Source organism: Exophiala oligosperma (assembly GCF_000835515.1).
Source record: "Exophiala oligosperma strain CBS 72588 unplaced genomic scaffold supercont1.12, whole genome shotgun sequence".
Classification (NCBI taxonomy): Eukaryota; Fungi; Ascomycota; class Eurotiomycetes; order Chaetothyriales; family Herpotrichiellaceae; genus Exophiala; species Exophiala oligosperma.
In genome coordinates, this window is record NW_015622829.1 from 147477 (window position 1) to 166153 (window position 18677).

Here is an 18677-nt window from a genome sequence, read left to right on the forward strand (position 1 = left end):
AGCTCGATAGACGCGTCGACTCGAACGCGCCTCAGCGACAAGGATCTGGATGGATTGATACGGAGTACAGTACCATGGAATGCTCGTGTGGATACGCAAAGGACGGATACTTTCAAGTGTACGGAGTACGGAGTAGGATTGTAGCAGTCGAATCTCGTCACTCGATCCGCCTTGTTTATGCCACACAATACGCGATGGTGTGTGACGGCCGCTTGATGAATCCTTTTCACACTTTTGGCCCGCTCGTTCCCCCTCCGTAGCCCGCCTGGTCAGTCACCCTTGCCTCAGGCATCAACCAGGCGCAGGGCTGGGACATATATATGTGTGTGTGACTACTCCGTATGTTCTATGGAACAACGCCATCTCTGATCTTCCTTTCGCCTCTCGCCCTCATAGATCCAGCCTCGATCGTACCGTCCGGGTGTTCCAAATCTCAACCTCTGCAGACCTGTTGGCCCAGCCTCGGTATTACTCCGAACTGCTCTGCCCAGCTCTGAGCATTACACCAAGAAATGCGTCGCACGACTCAAACCGCACGCTTTCCACCGGTGAGTCGCTTTCTGGCACGCGACGAACCATTATAGGCTTCAACGGACGAGACACAGCCCGAGGGAGGTGACATTCGTCCCGATGGCAGAACACGTCGACATTCCCCAGAGGGTTCGCTTCTTCGGGGGGGAGCATTTCCATCGATGCCCCCCGAGTGACCACGCCCGGGTCCAGACTTAGGCAGCAATTGCCCGCAGCATGACGCTATCGTGTTTCTTATTCATCACCACCATTGGGAGCGACCACGGGTCGCCAATCTGTTTCAATGGCAGAAAACTCTGTCCTTTTGGGGGCCAGGGCCATTTAAAGCTGGTACAGAGCGTGACGGGGAAGCGGTGGGTGAGCTTTGTGTTGCAGTCTTTTACATGTGCAGGCGTCGCGGCGACAAATCGGCGTCGTCTTGGGCCTAATTAGTCCATGCAGCAGCGCCGTCAACCCTCGCCCTTGCCTGCTGTCTGCTTGACACGTCAAACCACCCGCATGAGAAGTCGTCTCCGCGCGTTCTCTCTCGAGATCACCAATACGGGCCGGCGCTGGTCTGGTCTCGATCACAGCCAGCTCAACCGCCAAAAGAGCCTCACCACCGCCATCGCCGTTTTGTGCCATGCCCACCTGATCGAGGACATCTCCATCTTCCACAATCTTTCACATTGTGGAAAAATCATCATACGTTATGCATGGATTTACTACTCGCCGAGGAGGCCGGACGGGCGCTGGACATTGCTGAGATCCTCAGCAGCCTGCGAAAATTTGACCAGGACCATCTGCAACCCATCACCCTGGCCATCACGGGACTGAACGACCTCAGCTGGGCTCTCCGCGAACTCAACGACCAGATTGATCTCGCTGGAGGTGAGGTGACTCGAGTCTTCGCCACCGATCTTACCCTTCTCCAACACAGTGTTGCTTTTACCCTTCAGGATGTCTGGCACATATTGGGCAAAATCCGACCCGATGCCACCAAGCTCGACTATCGCAACGCCTGGAAGGAAGTTACACGGTACTGTCACACCATGGGCAAGCAGACCTTTGACATGCGCCTGTCGACCTATAAATTATTCACTTTTGGGCTATGCAGGGTATTGAAAAGGTAAGGCGGTGACTTGTGATCCGGTGATGTTGTGCTCAACCTTTGTTTGGTCAGACAAACCTATAGTCGCCGAGAAATCGAAGACCTCCGCCACGAAATCAACGACCTACAGTCCCTACAACGCAGCAATAGACGATTGATCACGCCCACCGAAACCTTTGCAAATCTCTCTCTGGTTCCAGTCCAGAGAACCGGTACTTGCAGCCCAAGTCAAAACCCGCGCCTGGCAAAGGTACTGACGGAGGACAGTAATCCAACCAAAATCGCACGAACGGATCAGACCCCAAAACCCACGACCAATGTCACCAGCATCTTCCCACGACAGCTATGAAACCTACCAAAATGTGTCCGTGCCGAGTCCGCCTCCCTTATCTCCCACCACGACGTTTTCCACCACTAGTCATGCCTCCAGTGTGGATGCAGACATAGGACATTGGGCCACTACCATATTCAATAATTTACCAACCACCATACTCGAAGATGACCCCGAAATGTAAGATCTACACAGGGCTGTCATGCCTGGTCATTGATGTCCAAAATAGTTCACGGTGCTTTGGAGACAGCGCAGGCAAATGCCGCAGTTTGCCAGATCCCGAGTTCGAGCGTATTCTACAGATGTGAGGGGCCTTGATACATGAAGTGCTGTCGTGACGACCTAACGCCGAACAGGAAATTCCCGGGCGGCCTCCGCGTCAAGTTATATTGGCGACCTCGCGATTACCGTTGCAAGATTGTATGTGAATGGCCGGAAAGCCGTCGCAGCGTTCGATGGTCATGTCTGCCTCTCAGTGAATTACATATTCGTCGAGCCGGTCCTTTTCTCTACCTCTGTCGGCCCACCGTTACGGCGCCGAGTACCTGCTGGGCAAGTCTCAAGTTTACCTCGTATGAATGTGAGAATCCCCCCCACCTCGGATCATATACCGGATAGGTTAATAAGATGCGTTAGGGCTGGTCATCTTTCACTGCTCCTTCTTGTCCCTGAGGTCGCACGACGGCGTGAGACATGTCAACAATGGTCTCGATCACGTGTTGAAGGGTGAAACCCTCAACTTCGCTGGGTATGATGCTCGCGCGTGCAGGATTTGGCTATGGGTTGCTGACCTCCTCGATAGGGCGATCCGAGATAGCGGCTTCAAGCACGCCCTCCGTCTTTATCGCGACAAATCAACTGATGCGATACGACTGGAGGCATCGGCCTTGGACGGTGATATGAAGCAGTAAGTGGATGAAACGTGACCCAGCACGTCGATGGCAAGCTAAGGTTCCCAGCAGCTGCCCCATCTGGACAGCGTTTATAACTCACCATGTCACTTCTCCCACCTGGCTTCGGTGGTCCAAGAACAGTTACACAGTATACTTGGCCCAACTTCAACGACATGTCTTTTCTTCCGAATATGTGCCTCACATGGCTGCCAATGGTGAACATTTTTTGGATTTTGAACTACTCACAGGTAATGATATTGAAACTCCTCCAGCGTATCCATGATGGGTTGCGGACATGGTGAGATGGTGCGTAAGACCGGACTGACATTGTGTGTGCGCGTAGATGCGGAGGACTTTGTCAAGACGATCGAAGACTTTGGCGACGAATATCGAGGCGTACGGGCGGCGCCGTGACCACCTTTTTGAGAACACCATGACTTATTTACGGTACGACCAATGACTTATGACCTTGATGACCACTTACGGAATGACGACGACGACGACGATGATGACGATAACGACGAAAACGAGGACAGGGAAAAAGTGTTATTCGACTCGTCACGATGCGTCGAGGCTTGGGTTCCTTGAATACCCTCTGTGCATCTTTTTTCCTTATCATCGTATTTTCTTTTTCTCCCTTCTCAGCTCAAGTTTCAATTCTGGGAACCTACCTGAGGTAGTTAGTTATTGCTTTGTGTCTCTATCCCCCAAAGATTGCGTCAAGTATTCAGAGCCAGCGATTACAGCAGCAGCGAGTTGATCGGCGGCGAGACTCTTGGTTTCGTGTTTTTACGGGTGGCTTGTTGACTTGAGTAAACAACGTGTATCGGATTTCTTTTTTTCTTTGGTGCTACTTATTGTATTCAGTAGTCTACAGTACAGTATCCGTGCAGAGATGAGTCTTGTCTTGATGAAGATGATCTGTTTAATCGGCAAGAGACCCCGACCATCTCCATCGGCGACTCCCGGGGACAAGATTCATTTCCCCTCGTCGTCCCTAAATGCAAGTATGTTGTAAGGGAAATAGCGGCCACTTTCCGCCTATCATGTCCATCGAATTGGCCATCATTTCTTCTGCTCCAATAAGTACAGGTTGTATCTATCAGGGCTTGTTCACCAGGCCATATTCCGTACTCCGTTATCGTTGGCGTCATTCCATACCGACCGGCTTTTCAATTACCCTTCCCATCTACACGGGCAAAAGATAGACCCTCTTTCTCCAAATCTCGACTTTTTTAGTACACCATGTACGGGAGTACGAAGTGGTAGGAGAGCGATCCATTCTACCACTCGGGACGTGGATGCCGATAAAATGAATTCCGACATGGATGTTTTTCTTTCTCCTCCTTCTTCGCGTCCTGTTCACTGTGATGGCCAGAGAGACCGAGACAGATAAATGTACACGAGGATGGCCCGGACTCTGTCACAGTCTGGCGACGACACCGAGGTTGTCGTGACCGACAACGAGAAAGGCAATGACACGGCGCAGGTGTCACCGTCACCATCACCACCAAATCCTCCCGATGTACACGACGGCGGCCACACGGAGAAGCATGGCCAAAAGCCAAAAGGACGAAACGTGCGGCAGAAAGCGTGGGCGTGTGTGACTTATGTCCCACCCCGATGTCGATATGACCCCGAAGCACCATTTCAGTTTTCCATGGGATTGAATCTGTTGTTTGGTTAGTCCTATCCTTGACCTTTTCGACATGGACAGCCCCTGCCAGGTCGAAGATCAAGTTTTGACCGAATCACTGACATACATTCTCCGAGTGTAGCTTTCGCGGGTTGCTTCACGGTCGCAAACCTCTATTACAACCATCCCATCTTGAACCTGCTGGCGGACGATTTCCACGTCTCCGATGAAGAAGCCTCGTACATACCCACCCTCGCCCAGGCAGGGTACGCAGGAGGATTGTTGTTCATATGTCCCTTGGGGGATCTGCTCAAGAGAAGACCGTTTACACTATGGCTGGTCTGGTTCACCGCTACGTTATGGTAAACAAACCACCACACCACATGTTCCGCTCCATGTTGCGTAAACTGTTAGCATTGTGGTGAATGAATCATCACACGTTCTCTCCATTGCCCCCCCTCCCCCCAACCCAACGCGCTGCTGGAGACGAGAAGGCAAGAACTGACAGCTGGTGTCAAAATTTACAGGATAGGACTCTGTGTGACCAAGTCTTTTGCCGCCTTTGGAGCCATTACGTTCATCACCAGTGTCACCACGGTCACTCCGCAATTGATGCTCCCCTTGGTCGGTGAGTTGGCACCTCCGCACCGTCGAGCGTCCGCCTTGTCTGTGGTCGTGTCGGGCATGCTGCTCGGCATGCTCTGCGCCCGGCTCCTTTCGGGCGTGGTCGCGCAGTTCATCGGCTGGCGATATATATACTGGATTTCGTTCGCCTTGCAGTACATCATTCTCATCCTGCTGCATTTGTTCATGCCGGATTACCCTTCCACGAACCCGGATGTGAAGGTGGTCAAGAAATATCCATTCCTGCTCTGGGACATACTGAAACTCGTCGCGAAGTATCCCGTGCTCGTTCAAGCGTGCCTGGTCGGTCTTTTCACGGCCACTACGTTTACGAGTTTCTGGACCACCCTCACTTTTCTGCTCGCCGGGTCTCCGTATCATTACAACTCTCTCGTCATCGGCTTGTTCGCCCTGATCGGCATAGGGAGCATGACGTGGGCGCCTGTGTTTGCCAGGACCTTCATGGAGAAACACCAGCCCCTGCTCTCGGTCATCATAGGCGAGTTGATCTGCCTGACGGGCGTGGTGGTGGGCACGTATACGGGCGAGTTTACCGTGGCGGGACCCATCATACAAGCCATCGGGATCGACGTCGGCTTGCAGACGAGCCAGATCGCAAACCGGACGGCGATATATGCTGTTGCCCCCAAGGCCAGGAATCGAGTTAACACCGCGTACATGGTCAGTGTCTTCGTGGGCCAGCTTATCGGCACGGCGGTCGGAAATCGACTGTACGCGAGAAGTGGTTGGATCGCTTCAGGGAGTGCGAGCGTCGGGTTTGTCAGTTTTGCACTTTTGGTGTGTCTGTCTAGAGGACCGCATGAGAAAGGGTGGGTCGGATGGAGGGGAGGTTACAATATGCGGAAGGGGGTTCCTGAGAAGCCGCAGGTGGTGAAGGAGGATGAAGAAACAAATCTTCCAGCGCAGCTACAGTCATCACAGCGAGAGAACCCGACAGAAGGTGATCTCGTCGGGACGAGCAAAGATGATGACAAGAATCATGACGAAAACGTTACGAGAGACGAGAGTTCACGGTCGTCGCAACGAACTTTGAGTGAGGAAATCAGGCAAGTAAAAGAATGATATGCTTGGTAGACAAGCACTGTGGCCATGACAAACCTTTTTTGAGCAGCCTCGAGTTTATCGTTGTTGCGGTGCAATGAAGTTTCGATACCACGTTCAACGGATATCATCGCTCAGGTCATGGATCTATTCATTATTGACCTTCATTATGCTGGTTTGAAATCGTTGGTGGGTGCGACCTTTCATCGGACCCAAGAACCAACCCCCTTTCCTTACTCTCAATGTTGTTGTATGGCGTTTTGGTCCTCTTACATTCCTGACCACGTCGCGTTGGAATTCTCCGACCTCTTGGACCACAACCACCAACTTCGACATGAATATACCGAGACAAGTCTTCTGCGCGTTTTTCTTCATGGCTACGAGTCTGTTTGGTTGTTGCCGACCATGGCTGTTCATTCGTTACGGTCGCAGAACGACGGTGGCATCGGCGTCCTTGTTGTCCTTTTTCTTTGGTGTTTCCAACATGCACTCGCTCAAACTGGGTCCGTTTATCAACTTGACTCGGAATATTCAGGAACAAATTTCTTCGATGGCTGGGATTTCTTTACGGTCTGTAACTTTGTCGCTTTGTTTGAGGGAAGTTCGCAAACGAGTGCCAGAAAAAGAAGACTGACATACATGCACTTAGGGAGGAGATCCGACAGGTGGATTCGTCACGTACTACAGTCGTTCATCGGCGCAACTTGCTGGTATGATCAACTCCAGCAGTTCGCAACCGACATATATCGGCTCAGACTATACGACTCTCATCGGGAACCCGAACGGCGCAGGCAGACCCAGCGTGAGAATATCGACCAAACGGTCATGGACCCATGGCTTATTCATTGGGGATTTCAATCACTCGCCCGCTGGGATCTGCGGGACGTGGCCGGCATGTGAGTCTTATCCCAGTGTCGGTGGTGGTTCCACTCTGAGTGAGTATACACAGTCTGGACTTTGGGCCCGAATTGGCCATACAATGGCGAAATCGACATCATGGAAGGTGCAAACTTGAATACATACAATGGGATGACACTACATGCGTAAGAGAAGCCGTTCTGGTGCGTCAGAGTATGACCGGTGCTGACCCTTGGGCTTTGTAGGTCCCCAAATTGCACGATTGCAGGAGACAGCAGATTGATGTCGGGACAGCTTCAAAGCTCGAACTGTGCTTATTATGTGAGTCAGCCCGTCTTGCCAACTTTTCAAGGATCACCACGCACAAGACCTAACGCGAACATAAGCCAAACTACAATGTCGGTTGCAGTATAAGTGACAGACGCAGTCAGAGTTATGGCACGAACTTCAACACTGGTGGCGGTGGTGTCTATGCCATGCAATGGACGTCCGACTATATTGCCGTATGGTTCTTCCCTCGAGGCTCAATCCCAGCGGACATCACCAACAAGACTCCCAATCCTTCCGGATGGGGTTTGCCGGCGGCTGAATTTCAAGGGTCTTGCCAGATTGATCAGAAGTTCCAGGCTCACAAGATTGTGATGAACAATGCCTTTTGCGGCGAATATGCTGGAGCTTCGACCGTGTGGAATTCTTCGACAAACTCCTGTGCGGCTTCTACGGGATATGCGACTTGCAATGCATACGTGGCTGGCCAACCTGGAGCCTTTCAGAATGCTTACTGGAGCATCAATTCGGTGAGAGTGTACCAACTTGTCGACTCCGGTTCCAGCGCGACCTCTTCTTCTCCGTACATTGCCAGCTTGCAACCGACCTCGACGATCAGCACCACGACGGGATCTACACCGACACCGACACCCACCACGGCACTGTGCCCAGGGTACAACTTCACCGTCGTCCAGTTGGGTGCTTTCAGTTACGAGATTGAGTGTGGCGTCAACCCTGGAGGTCACGATATTGGTGCGCCGTACTCGGGATTCCAGGTCAATTCCTTCGAAGACTGTATCGCAGGGTGCAGCTACTGGAACGCCAACATTTCCGCCAACTACTGTGCCGCCGTCACGTATCAATTCAGCAGCAAGGCTTGTTACTGGAAAAAGGATTGTTACGCTCAACCTGCCAACGCAGCGTACAACGGTGCTCGGCTGATCTATTACGCCTACCCACAGGTGACGGATGATCCGAGAAGTCAGACGTTAACCAGCAGTAGTACTTCGTACGTGCAGACCACCCCGACCCCGAACACGTATGTTCCTTTGTCGGGTGGCGGCACGACAAGTACAAGTTTTGTCCTGATCAGCGAAACTCCGTTATCTTCTTATACTGACGGTGTTGGCATGGGAGGTGACGGTGGTGGTGCAACGAGTACGACTTCTTCGGGGGCAGGTGGAGATACATCTTCTTCATCAAGTTCGATGTCGAGCGTCTCGATCAGCCCAACAACATCGACCTCATCGGCATCACTAGCGACATCGTCATCGTCGTCGACCACAACTGTACTGTCACAGTCATCCACGACGGCATCGGTAGCGGTCAGTACTTCATCAACTCAACCGTTGGCCACGAGTTCCACTGCGACTATCGGGAGTCTATCAACACAGGTACTTTCGTCTTCGAATTCGATAACCACTTCGATATCGGGTTTACGTTCTACAACCATAGTTCAGCCGACAACAGCAATTCAGACTTCGACTACGGTGATACAGCCTTCACAATCAAGCACGACATCGGCCATGGTACTCAGCTCGACAACGACAAGGCTTACGCAATCCAGTACGACTCCAGTGGTGGTAATGAGCTCAACGACGACGACGGTGTTTGTTGCGCCGTCCTCATCTACTATGAATCCAGCCCAATCTTCTACTAGCGTGATAGGGCAGACGACTGTCCGTTCTAGCACCAGCAGTACCGTACGGGGCCAATCTTCAGTGACAAGTCAACGTCCGATATCATCGACGACTACACAATCTAACTCACCGCCACAGTCTTCGAGTTTTGCGGGTATATCGACATCAAGTCCATTCTCATCACAATCCCCGAGTTCACATCCCACGTCAGGGACCACGGTTGTCGTACCATCGACCAGTGTTACTGTGATCACGTCTTCACCTACAGTGTTATCCACTTCGCCAAGTACCCCATCCCAGTCGTCACAACAGTTCTCATCAATGACTCCTTCCCCGGTAAAATCACAACCTTCGACCAGAGTATCCTCTGATGAGAGTAGCACGACGTCGAAGCTACCGCAGCCGACCACGACGACCACATCTGTATCTCTTCCTCCACCACCACAGTCATTTACGACTTTCATACAGTCTCGCTCCTCCGTCGTGACCATACCTGTTACTGGGTCATCATCTTCAGGAATTGTGGAAATGACAACGACGACTACCATGACCACAACAACAACGACAACAACGAGTCAATCATTCGCAGAACCAACCAAAGTCTCAACGTTTGAATACGCGGGGTGTCTCGGTCCCATACCGGATTCTCCATTCGCCGACTCTTTCATCTTGAGTGACGTTTCGGACACCATGTCGATTCAAAAATGTATATCGGACTGTGCTGGATTCGACTATGCCGGGATTTACGACACACGATGTTTTTGTTCCCTGTACTCTGGATCACCACCTCGACAAGATTTTGTCACTTATCCGGACTCGGCGTGTGACACACCCTGTCCGGGTGATGACACTCAACACTGCGGTGGTATCGCGCAGTTATCTATGTCTGGTCGCTTTCGATTTGGAAAACGACAGATTCCGGAAGGTGGTGGTGGTGATAACAATACTATAGTTTTGATCACCACTTATAATAATACTTTCGCCGGTGGGGGTGGTGATGGTGTCGACACATCATCTAGTTCTTCTGCAATGACGACGATGACGACGTCTGTCGGTACGGGTGGTTTGTCGACATCAGGACCACCAGGTATATCATCAAGCACACAGGCCCAAACCGGTACTCTCACAATCGTGAGTTCATCAGTAACAACAGGACGAACACACATCGATAGTGGGATATTGACTTTGACGTCAACGTCCGCCCTCGTTTCAACTTTGAGTACCTGGACCTCGACACCGACTACGATATCAACCATTTACACCACAATCTGTGACACATCTCCGACTCCGACAATCACCGTCCTTACCACGACGATTGTTTTGTTACGTTGTGGATGTTGTACCGACCAACCTAGTCCTACCGTTCCTATGACCACCAAAGTTGTTGCTCTGGCAGGGTATCCTGCTGGTCTGGTGACTTCCACGGGGGTGTTGGTGGTGGTGGAAGAAGGACAATCACGGTCAGACGGTAAAAGTCGGGATGAATTTGGGGATATCGACAAAAGTGGTGAATTTCCAACGACGACAACTACACTGACAATCCCATGTACCGAATCAATTTCTTCACTCGCAAATGATGTACAAAAATGGTACTCTTCTGTTTCTGCGGATGATCGAGGAGGAGGAGGAGGAGGAGGAGGAGGTGGTGGTGGTCATCAATATCATCAACCTTATTCGTTTCCAATTTCTTTTCCGATGACGACGGCAGCGGCCAAAACGGCAGCAGTGGTCACCACCGGTTCACCCGGTTCAACTACAAGGCCAGAAACCACGGTGACATTGACACTGACCATCGCACCCGTCGCTTGGTCGAATTCTAGCACCACCACCATCAACAACACCGACACCGACACCGACAACGGTTCTTCCACGATTACACACCTGGGATCTGGTGATCACGACGACGATGAGGGAGACCAAAGTCGTGGCGACGCGATGAATACGGCCACTACTACTACTACTCCTTCTTCACCGCTTCATTCTTCAGCCGCTAGGCACTCGACTTGGGTGCAAGAGGCGTCGGTCGTGGTGATGATGGCCGTGGCGCTGCTGTTTGTTTTGGGTGCGTTGTGATGTCGTTCTTTTACCGTTTGACGCGTGTGATGACTGTGTGATATTGGGCACTTTCTCGTCATGTCCGTATTAATGTCGGCATCCATTGTTTGGTCATGGAACTTTTGACACATGATGATACCTTTCAAGACTTAACCAGGAAACCGGTTTGGAAACGTTTTGATGAAGATTCTACATCGTTGCGTCTCTCCTCGTCAATCCGCACGAACTCCCGCCTAGATGAAGAAAATTCATGGTTTCGTATTCATTCTAGCTCTATCTGTTTGACTGTCCTGACAAAAGAGGGGGGAAACGCCGTGCAATGTCTAATTCAACCTGATCAGCACTCGATCTGGTGGGAACAATGCCCTTGTCGACGCCCCAGGATGCATTTTGTTGGCCAACCCCAAATCCGAAACACCATCCGTCCAGTGCCAATGTGATTTTCGCAAGTCGTTTGAATTCTTGTTGGATTCTTCCGAAAGTAGGAACCGATTCTCTTTGTCCCCTTATCATACCAACACCTTGTGTTTTTGTTTCTTCTCGCCATGACGCCAAGGGTCAATGATCAATGATCAATGGTCGACACCTCAACCGGTACTGCATTTTGCCAAATGAAGTCCTTGACAACATTTCAAGACCACTTCACTTTGTCCTTTCTTGTCATCTCTCGGATGTGGTTCTGCATGACACCAAACCCTTAAATCCTTCTGAGGTTCACCGTCATATCGAAACGCTCCAACTGCGACTTTTCGTTCCCATTCACCAAACTTGACATCCAATACTCCGTCACCCGTGATCCGATCTCCAAACACGTGCTTCCAGACCTGATGGACGAATGGTGGAATTCTCTTGGTTGAGACAGGTGGATGGAGGCTTGAGATATGATCATAAACGTCAAACTCTGCTGACGGGTCCATCGTCTCGAGGCTTTCCGAGTCCATCAAGCCACCGCATCCGTCAGGCGAGGGATCGTCATCACCGAGACCGTCCATGTCTTCGTCATAATCATCAACATCAGGATCGTCTTCCTCGTCTTCCTCATCATTGTGCGTACGCACTCTGTTCACCATGTACATCAATCCGCAATCCATGTAGACTTGCAAGTAATTCAGGTTGAACAGCTTGACCTCGTCAAAAATCTCCTTGTACTCGTTCCATGCAAGATACTTCGACACGCGTTTCACATCAAACGTGAACCTGGAGAGCTTGGGGCATGACATGCGAATGGCCTTGAGCTTCTCGATCGGCAATGGCTGCGGCTGACCATCCGGCATGATTTCCTCTTCTCGAACATGCAGTTGTAGATCCTGCAAAGTAGGACCATGATGGCTGAGGATGGTTTCGAGTCTGACCTTGCCCATCCAAGACCATAGACTCAGTGTTGTCAAAGGAGGACATGTGCCAATGTACTGTTCCACTGCGTTGGCAGTCTCGTCGGAACATGTAAAAGGGCTGAGGTTGAGACTGACAGATTTTAGATTTCGTAGGATCTCGGCTGCCTTGATGAAATACGAAGTGTGCAAAGGACCTCGGGTACATGAGAGTGTCTCTAGGCGCGACAAGTCTATGAACTGAGACCAGTACTCCAGCGTGTCTGCCGAGACAGGCCAACCATCGAGACAAAATTGACGAAGTGAAGTGTTGCGCTTCCTGCCTGATGTCGAATCTGTTCCGGCTTGCCACTTTCTCATCCGTGATGTGTGAATGTTGAACGAAGTGAGACTGGCAGACCTCAAATGCTTCGCAGTAGAGATCATGTGCTCGAACTCCTGGTGGCGATTGTCCCTTCCCAGATAGGTCTTGGGGATCTCCATTGTAAATTCAGTCACGCGGGATTGTGCCAGACAGAGAGACTGGGACTCGCAGATTTGTGAAGCTTCCTCTGCGTCGATGTAGACTTTGAGATCGGTCCGTGGATGTCTCTTCTGTATCGCACGGATGAGATCGCTTGGAGGGTAATTTCCGGTTTTGTAGGTCAGTGACTTGAGGTTGGAGGTGGCATCCAGCAACTCGATCAAGTGAGTCGTCGCCGGGCCATCGTGGATGTCTTCAAAAGGAAAATCGCCCTTGGAGATGGTCAGATGTCGTAGTCCGCGCAGCCGATCTGGTGACAAGAGCTCTACAGGTCGATCGAAGTCATCGACAAACTTCACGAGGCCACTGCTCCACTTGAGAGTCTCTCGTCGATACCGTACCAGTTCGACTGCAAAGTTGAAGGTCTTGTTGACTTGAGCGATGGCCGAGGTGGTTCGTGGTGATTCATCGTTCACGATTTGAAAGATGTCCGCGAGGATCTCGACATTGAGGTCTAGAATGCGTATGGAAGGCATGATGGATGGATGGGACGTCCGCGTAGGACGACGAAAGAAGTTCTAGTCAGGTTTCATGTGATGGAGTGAGGTTGCGCAGGAACGAAGATGAGATGGAGAAAGACGAAACATTGCAAGGGCAGAAGTAAGAGAAAGACAGGTGAATTTGATTCAATACTCAGGCAGCTGTTTGTTTAGTTAATAAGAGACAAGAAAGGCAGAAGGTACTAATGTAAGGAACTTTGGCAGACAAGAGCACGTGACATCACCGCCCAAAAGACCATCTTCGTATTCTTATTCTTATTCGTATTCGTACCTGTGCAAATGTTCACAAGAATTGTAGATATCGGTCCTTAACCATGCAAAATCTAGATCTCATCTATGGATGCTTGTACTCCCAATAACCCATGCGGAATGTTCTTGAATTAATCAAAACATCTATAAATAAAACCCCGGTTGAAACGCCGCGATAACCTGCAGTAGTAGTGAGCCTCTATCACATACTCTATAGCAAACCCCATTCAACCCTCGTCTAACAGTCTAAAATTCATCATCGACGATGGCTTCATCCAACTCCGACAGCATCGATTCCTCAAGTAGACTGTGGCTTGCAACATAGCTGAATCCTCCAAAGGGATCAGACTTGCTCAATGTCCTGTTGTGTGGAAGAGGAACGGCATCTACCTCTCGCAGAGTAAACTCCTTTGAAAAGTTCTCAGCCAATTCCGGGTTGGTGACCAATGGTTTAATGGGTGGTTCCAATTCCCGTGCCTCTAATTTCTTCCAGTCGATCTTCCGGAAGAAGCGATGCTTTTTGATAACGTTGATATCGCTGGGGCCAACTCCAAGTCGCTTCTTGGGTTCCTTGCGCATGAGCCTGGTGAGAAGATCTTTGGCATCCGGCGACAGAAAGTAAGGAAGATTCAATTTTTGATGCATGATGTTCTGTTGAATCTTGGTCCAGTTTCCACCGCCAAAGGGTGGTTTCCCCGTCATCAAATCACACGCCATGGCACCCAGCGACCACCAGTCGCAAGCTTTGCCGTAACCCGGACCCCAATCGGATTCATCCCAGCCTCGGATGATCTCAGGCGCCATGTATTCGATAGTCCCCACACCCAGGCTGTTACATCGACTGCCGCCCGGAGTGCTTGGGTCAGGGACGGCTACTTTGCTGAGGCCAAAGTCGGTGAGAAGAAGATGACCTTCGGCATTCAAGAGGCAGTTCTCTGGTTTGAGATCGCGATAGATGACTCCGACAGTGTTGTGGAGGTAATCCAGTGCCAGAACAATTTCAGCAATGTAGAAAGATGCCACATCCTCGCTAAAGAACTTCTCCAACTCCAAGTGACGGAAGAGTTCACCACCGGAAGCGTACTCGAGGATCAGGTAGAGCTTCTCATGGTCCTGGAAGGCGTAATAGAGGTTGACGATGAAGGGATGACGATTGACCAATTCGAGGATGGTACGCTCTGACCTGGTCGACTCGATGCGTTTCTTGTGAATCTTGAGGAACGCCTTAGTGAGTTGTTTCTGCGCGAAGAGGCGTCCAGTTGCATTTTGTCTCACAAGGAGAACTGTTCCAAATGCGCCATCTCCCAAACATCGGATGGGGGTGAAGTCCGCCGCAGTCATTTTGCGTGCGATCAGAGATGTGGCGCGTTGATCTGCATCCATGGCGATGGGGGATGCGGACGCAGGCTCGGTGTCAGCCAGAGACTGGCTGATGAAATCTTGGTCGATTTGGACATTGTAACTGACAATTTCTTCGGGTGTCTCGTCGGTTTGAGTATCCGATGCCGCACTGGCCGCGCTGCTGTTTGCTTCGGAGTCCTGATTATTACGGGCACAGGATGTAGATCGGCTCTGGCTTCTTGAATTCAAGGCGTCAAGCTGTGCTTTGAGACTGCTGATTCCGGGCGACTGTGGCCTCAGGCCGGGGCTGGCACCAGCCAACGCAGGTAGCCGTGGGATGGGTGACAAAACCCGAGGACTGTTCACCGAGACATCCGAATCCTCGGCGCCCGAATCAAGAGGAGTGAAGCCTCTTACAGTGCTGAGGGCCTGTGATGCTTCCGAGGTTCTTGTCTTGTTCTTCTTTTTCTTCCTCTTGGCGGCGGTTGTAGAAAGGATGGTGCTTCCCTTGATCTCTTGTCTTCCTCGTGGGGTTTCTATTCCACCCAGAGGACTGTCTGGGCCTCGATGGTTCGAAGTGGCCTTTCTGGGAGTGATCGGAGGGCTCTTTGTGCGAATAGGAGTGATTTCTGGCTCGTTGTCGGGGGCGTTGTTTCCAAGCGCGAGCGAATTCAACGCATCTTCCAGCTTTGTAGAAATGTCTGCAGTCGAACCAATGCCCCTATCCGCATCTTGGTATTTGTCCATGGCTATTTCAGTATGGCGAATGCTCATATTTCCTGATTATTTCTGTTGAGTTGCAATTCTGTTGTCCGTAAGGCTATTGTTTGGAGCCTCACTGATATATCTTCGACTCGCTCCGCGTGTTTACCGTCCGCCCTTGTTCAGGACGGACCTTGCGCCAGTAGCCAGGGCAGCCTGCAGGCGTCGGAGATGATTGCAGTGGGAGATTCAATCACATGGGAAGCCGCAACCAGGGAGCAAACGGCAGGAGAGCGCAAGACAGTTAGTGAAATATTGACGGCAGTTCGACCCATTGACGGTGAATATAGGGCGATGAGCAGTACGAGGTACTCGATACAATATAAGGATAGAATCCACAAGGATAATAAGGGTGAAAGAATAGTCTTGCAGTTTGACGCGGGTTGAGAAGGTTGTGTCAGCTCCTTTAAAATCTGGGAAAATTAATTTCATGCCATTCAATTCGATCGCCGCAGCCAGCGAATCCAGCGAATCCCCCCGGATTTGCTCATCACGTGCGCGGCATCCGGGGGATTTTCACGACGGATGCGGAAGAACTTTCCTCCCGGATCCTCACAATAGACCCCAAGCCAGTATTGGGTACGGAGTACAGACATCTACTCATAGAAACAACAACAATAACAACATACACCAGTTCATGCGCCGATAACTACACCATTCGGCAGTTCCAAACCAATCGGCAATCCGTCCATCCATTTCCCTTGGTACTTCTCGCCTCGCCTCGCAGCCAGCTTTTCCTCAATATCCTGGTACATATCGTATCTGCCACCATAGTTAATCAGTGAGTCTGAAAGATTGCAAAGAGTACATACGAGTTCATCTCTTCTATCGTCAGTTTCTTCTTTTCATCTTCCACCTTGTACGTTGCAATGTTTTTGTTATTCGAGAAACCTTGATCGAGATTAGTCGACATCTTCCTGTTGAGTGGAACGCGCCATCTTACCAATTCGCTCATTAATATTGTACGCAGCCTTTGCAGCAGCGGCCTGTACCCTCGTTGCTCGTGGCAATCGTATCTGGTCATAGACCGCGAGTGCTTCATAAATGTCTCCTCTGAAGAATTTCTTGCTAAAAAGAATCCCGAGTGCTGCGGCATCTTCAATGCCCATGCAGGCACCCTGCGACTGGTGAGGCATCATCTGTATCCAGTCAGCTTCACTGATCTATGCTCATCTCCGGAGATTGGGCGACATACCGGATGTCCAGCATCTCCCAACAGACACACCATGTTCTTGTGGATGTAGGGATAGGGGTTGCTACATCCCAGTCAGCAGGATGCACCACAACATGTCGTCAGCGAGAAAGAGCGGATCATCGACATCACATACTGTACCCACAGCCGCCATGGCCGAATTTCTTTGCCAATCTTGAGATGATTCAGGACATGCGAGTCCAATTCGGGGTATGGCGCCAAAAGCTCCTCGACAGGCCGATCGTCGCCACCCCATGTTTGAGTGGAATAATCACCCTTGTCCCGAGGGAAGAAGCAGTAGTACGACAATAATTTGCCGCCGTTACAGGGAGACAGTACGATCTTGTCCCATTTGCCCTCTTGACCACCCCAGTACTCCAAAGCACTGTCCTGTGAGTAATCGACAAATCCAAGTTTCACAGCCTCTTCCGTTGTAACGTTTGCATGTAAACAACTTTGTTCCGACGGAGTCTTCTCAGGCTGAACTCCAATGATCCCGCGGACGACCGAGCCAATACCATCCGCGCCAATGATCAGATCATGTCGTGCAGTAACACCATTGCGAAACGTGATCGTTCCTGTCTCAAGGTTGATATCTTCACACTGGATATAATGGGATCAGTGCTTGTGTCCATACAATACGTATAACAAATATTGAACTTACGGAATGATTGACCTTCAAGATTGCCGGCACACCCTCTCCTTGTTCTTGTAGGGCAGTATCTTTTAGCATTGAGTGCATATACTGCCGGTGGAACATGTTGTACACATAGCCCCATCGTTCCTCGTAGTCATCCAGATCATACACACTCACGGGCTCGCCGGTTTTCCAGTCGCGGTTGATGAGCTTCTTGAGCACAACCGGGTCTCCTTTGGCGACATCCACATTCCATTCGTGAAGCCACCGTGTGCCATTTGCCGCACAGGATACCGAGGCGCCTACTTCTCCAGCAAAGTCGTGCTTCTCATAAATGGTAACATCATGGCCAGACCGACGAAGAGCGATGGCAGCCGACATGCCACCTATACCGCCGCCACAAATTCCGACAGAAAGTCTGCGCCATGATTCTGAAATAGAGCCCATGTTGATATGAGGTTCAGGAATACTTTGACCTGGTGTGATGGGTTTGGGATCAAGAGTGATCTCAACGCTTCTTCGTATCGTGAAAGGTGAGATGGAATAGACCAAATAGTTGGCTCTCGAGATTATTTAAAAACCAATTCTGGATCTCAAGAAGCCGCCTTATCAATAAAAATAATCCCACATGATGAAGGAGATCGAGCCATCGGCTGGTATCGTGCCCGCAGATGCCTTGTGGTTGCAAGCCGATTGAAGGGTGCATTATCCGCCGTATGGCGGCTAACGTACCATCGGATGTTTTTGGGCTTCCCTTTGGTAACCGCCTCATTTGTATTTCTGATGGGACTATGTAGGATCATGTATGGACCTCGAATGCTTGCCTAGCGACATCTCCCGCGGTCTGGAGCAGCTGTATGCTCTTCGCGTGTCTGCGTGGGGGGTGGGTATCTTTCCTAGGACGTGCGTCTTGGTTCCTGGAGCATGGAATAAAATGTACGACGGAGTCCAGAGACAGCATGGCGTACCAGAGAGATTGACTGGTAGATTGGCGAACTCCTATTGTCCAACACCAGCCGATGAGTTCACGACTTCGACTGTGGAACAACACATACATGTGCAGCAGTCAGATCGTCTTTTGGTGTAGCAAAAAATACTCCAATTGCTGAGACCAATTTTCGTCATTTGAACTTCTCCGCATCTTCCATATTTTTT

The 18677-nt window shown here is 50.7% G+C and overlaps 7 protein-coding genes across 8 annotated transcripts; 4 read left to right on the forward strand and 3 right to left on the reverse strand.

Annotated features, from left to right (window-relative positions):
* Window positions 1-1226: 1226 nt before the first annotated feature.
* On the forward strand, window positions 1227-3666 carry PV06_10199 (uncharacterized protein; the record flags this gene model as incomplete). Its single annotated transcript, XM_016411727.1, has 9 exons — window positions 1227-1639; window positions 1694-1833; window positions 1889-2132; window positions 2182-2256; window positions 2309-2532; window positions 2589-2700; window positions 2755-2859; window positions 2912-3093; window positions 3189-3666. The coding sequence occupies 9 exons, from the start codon at window positions 1227-1229 to the stop codon at window positions 3257-3259; spliced, it is 1566 nt and encodes a 521-aa protein (XP_016257768.1). The 3' UTR covers window positions 3260-3666.
* Window positions 3667-3993: 327 nt separating this feature from the next.
* PV06_10200 lies at window positions 3994-6215 on the forward strand. Of its 2 annotated transcripts, none has more exons than XM_016411729.1 (3): window positions 3994-4527; window positions 4624-4890; window positions 5009-6215. In XM_016411729.1, the coding sequence occupies exons 2-3, from the start codon at window positions 4772-4774 to the stop codon at window positions 6186-6188; spliced, it is 1299 nt and encodes a 432-aa protein (XP_016257770.1). In that variant the 5' UTR covers window positions 3994-4527; window positions 4624-4771; the 3' UTR covers window positions 6189-6215. The 2 variants fall into 2 exon arrangements, with proteins under 2 accessions (XP_016257770.1, XP_016257769.1); XM_016411728.1 differs by having other exon boundaries at window positions 4624-4843.
* Window positions 6216-6572: 357 nt separating this feature from the next.
* PV06_10201 (uncharacterized protein) lies at window positions 6573-8952 on the forward strand (the record flags this gene model as incomplete). The annotated part of the gene is made up of 6 exons (XM_016411730.1): window positions 6573-6737; window positions 6817-7063; window positions 7117-7210; window positions 7271-7358; window positions 7412-8331; window positions 8472-8952. The coding sequence occupies 6 exons, from the start codon at window positions 6573-6575 to the stop codon at window positions 8950-8952; spliced, it is 1995 nt and encodes a 664-aa protein (XP_016257771.1).
* A 301-nt stretch (window positions 8953-9253) lies between these two features.
* Window positions 9254-11218, forward strand: PV06_10202 (uncharacterized protein; the record flags this gene model as incomplete). Its single annotated transcript, XM_016411731.1, has 1 exon — window positions 9254-11218. One exon carries the CDS (start codon window positions 9254-9256, stop codon window positions 11003-11005), a length of 1752 nt encoding a protein of 583 aa, XP_016257772.1. The 3' UTR covers window positions 11006-11218.
* A 135-nt stretch (window positions 11219-11353) lies between these two features.
* On the reverse strand, window positions 11354-13465 carry PV06_10203 (uncharacterized protein). Its single transcript, XM_016411732.1, has one exon. The coding sequence runs from the start codon at window positions 13315-13317 to the stop codon at window positions 11575-11577; it is 1743 nt and encodes a 580-aa protein (XP_016257773.1). The 5' UTR covers window positions 13318-13465; the 3' UTR covers window positions 11354-11574.
* A 180-nt stretch (window positions 13466-13645) lies between these two features.
* On the reverse strand, window positions 13646-16065 carry PV06_10204 (uncharacterized protein). Its single transcript, XM_016411733.1, has one exon. It carries the CDS (start codon window positions 15703-15705, stop codon window positions 13837-13839), a length of 1869 nt encoding a protein of 622 aa, XP_016257774.1. The 5' UTR covers window positions 15706-16065; the 3' UTR covers window positions 13646-13836.
* A 196-nt stretch (window positions 16066-16261) lies between these two features.
* PV06_10205 (uncharacterized protein) lies at window positions 16262-18625 on the reverse strand. The gene is made up of 6 exons (XM_016411734.1): window positions 17550-18625; window positions 17022-17488; window positions 16889-16949; window positions 16637-16832; window positions 16506-16584; window positions 16262-16455 (listed from the first exon to the last, which is right to left on the reverse strand). The coding sequence occupies exons 1-6, from the start codon at window positions 17967-17969 to the stop codon at window positions 16329-16331; spliced, it is 1350 nt and encodes a 449-aa protein (XP_016257775.1). The 5' UTR covers window positions 17970-18625; the 3' UTR covers window positions 16262-16328.
* Window positions 18626-18677: the final 52 nt, after the last annotated feature.

Excerpts from the sequence above, each read along its gene's own strand:
- PV06_10200 (XM_016411728.1), top strand. The coding sequence starts at position 4,242 with ATGTACACGAGGATGGCCCGGACTCTGTCACAGTCTGGCGACGACACC. Across the intron at positions 4,528-4,623 it reads GGGATTGAATCTGTTGTTTG|CTTTCGCGGGTTGCTTCACG; the intron begins GTTAGTCCTATC and ends CTCCGAGTGTAG. Across the intron at positions 4,844-5,008 it reads TGGTTCACCGCTACGTTATG|GATAGGACTCTGTGTGACCA; the intron begins GTAAACAAACCA and ends CAAAATTTACAG.
- PV06_10203 (XM_016411732.1), bottom strand. The coding sequence starts at position 13,317 with ATGCCTTCCATACGCATTCTAGACCTCAATGTCGAGATCCTCGCGGAC.
- PV06_10204 (XM_016411733.1), bottom strand. The coding sequence starts at position 15,705 with ATGAGCATTCGCCATACTGAAATAGCCATGGACAAATACCAAGATGCG.
- PV06_10205 (XM_016411734.1), bottom strand. The coding sequence starts at position 17,969 with ATGGGCTCTATTTCAGAATCATGGCGCAGACTTTCTGTCGGAATTTGT. Across the intron at positions 16,950-17,021 it reads CCATGGCGGCTGTGGGTACA|CAACCCCTATCCCTACATCC; the intron begins GTATGTGATGTC and ends ACTGGGATGTAG. Across the intron at positions 16,833-16,888 it reads TGGGAGATGCTGGACATCCG|ATGATGCCTCACCAGTCGCA; the intron begins GTATGTCGCCCA and ends GACTGGATACAG.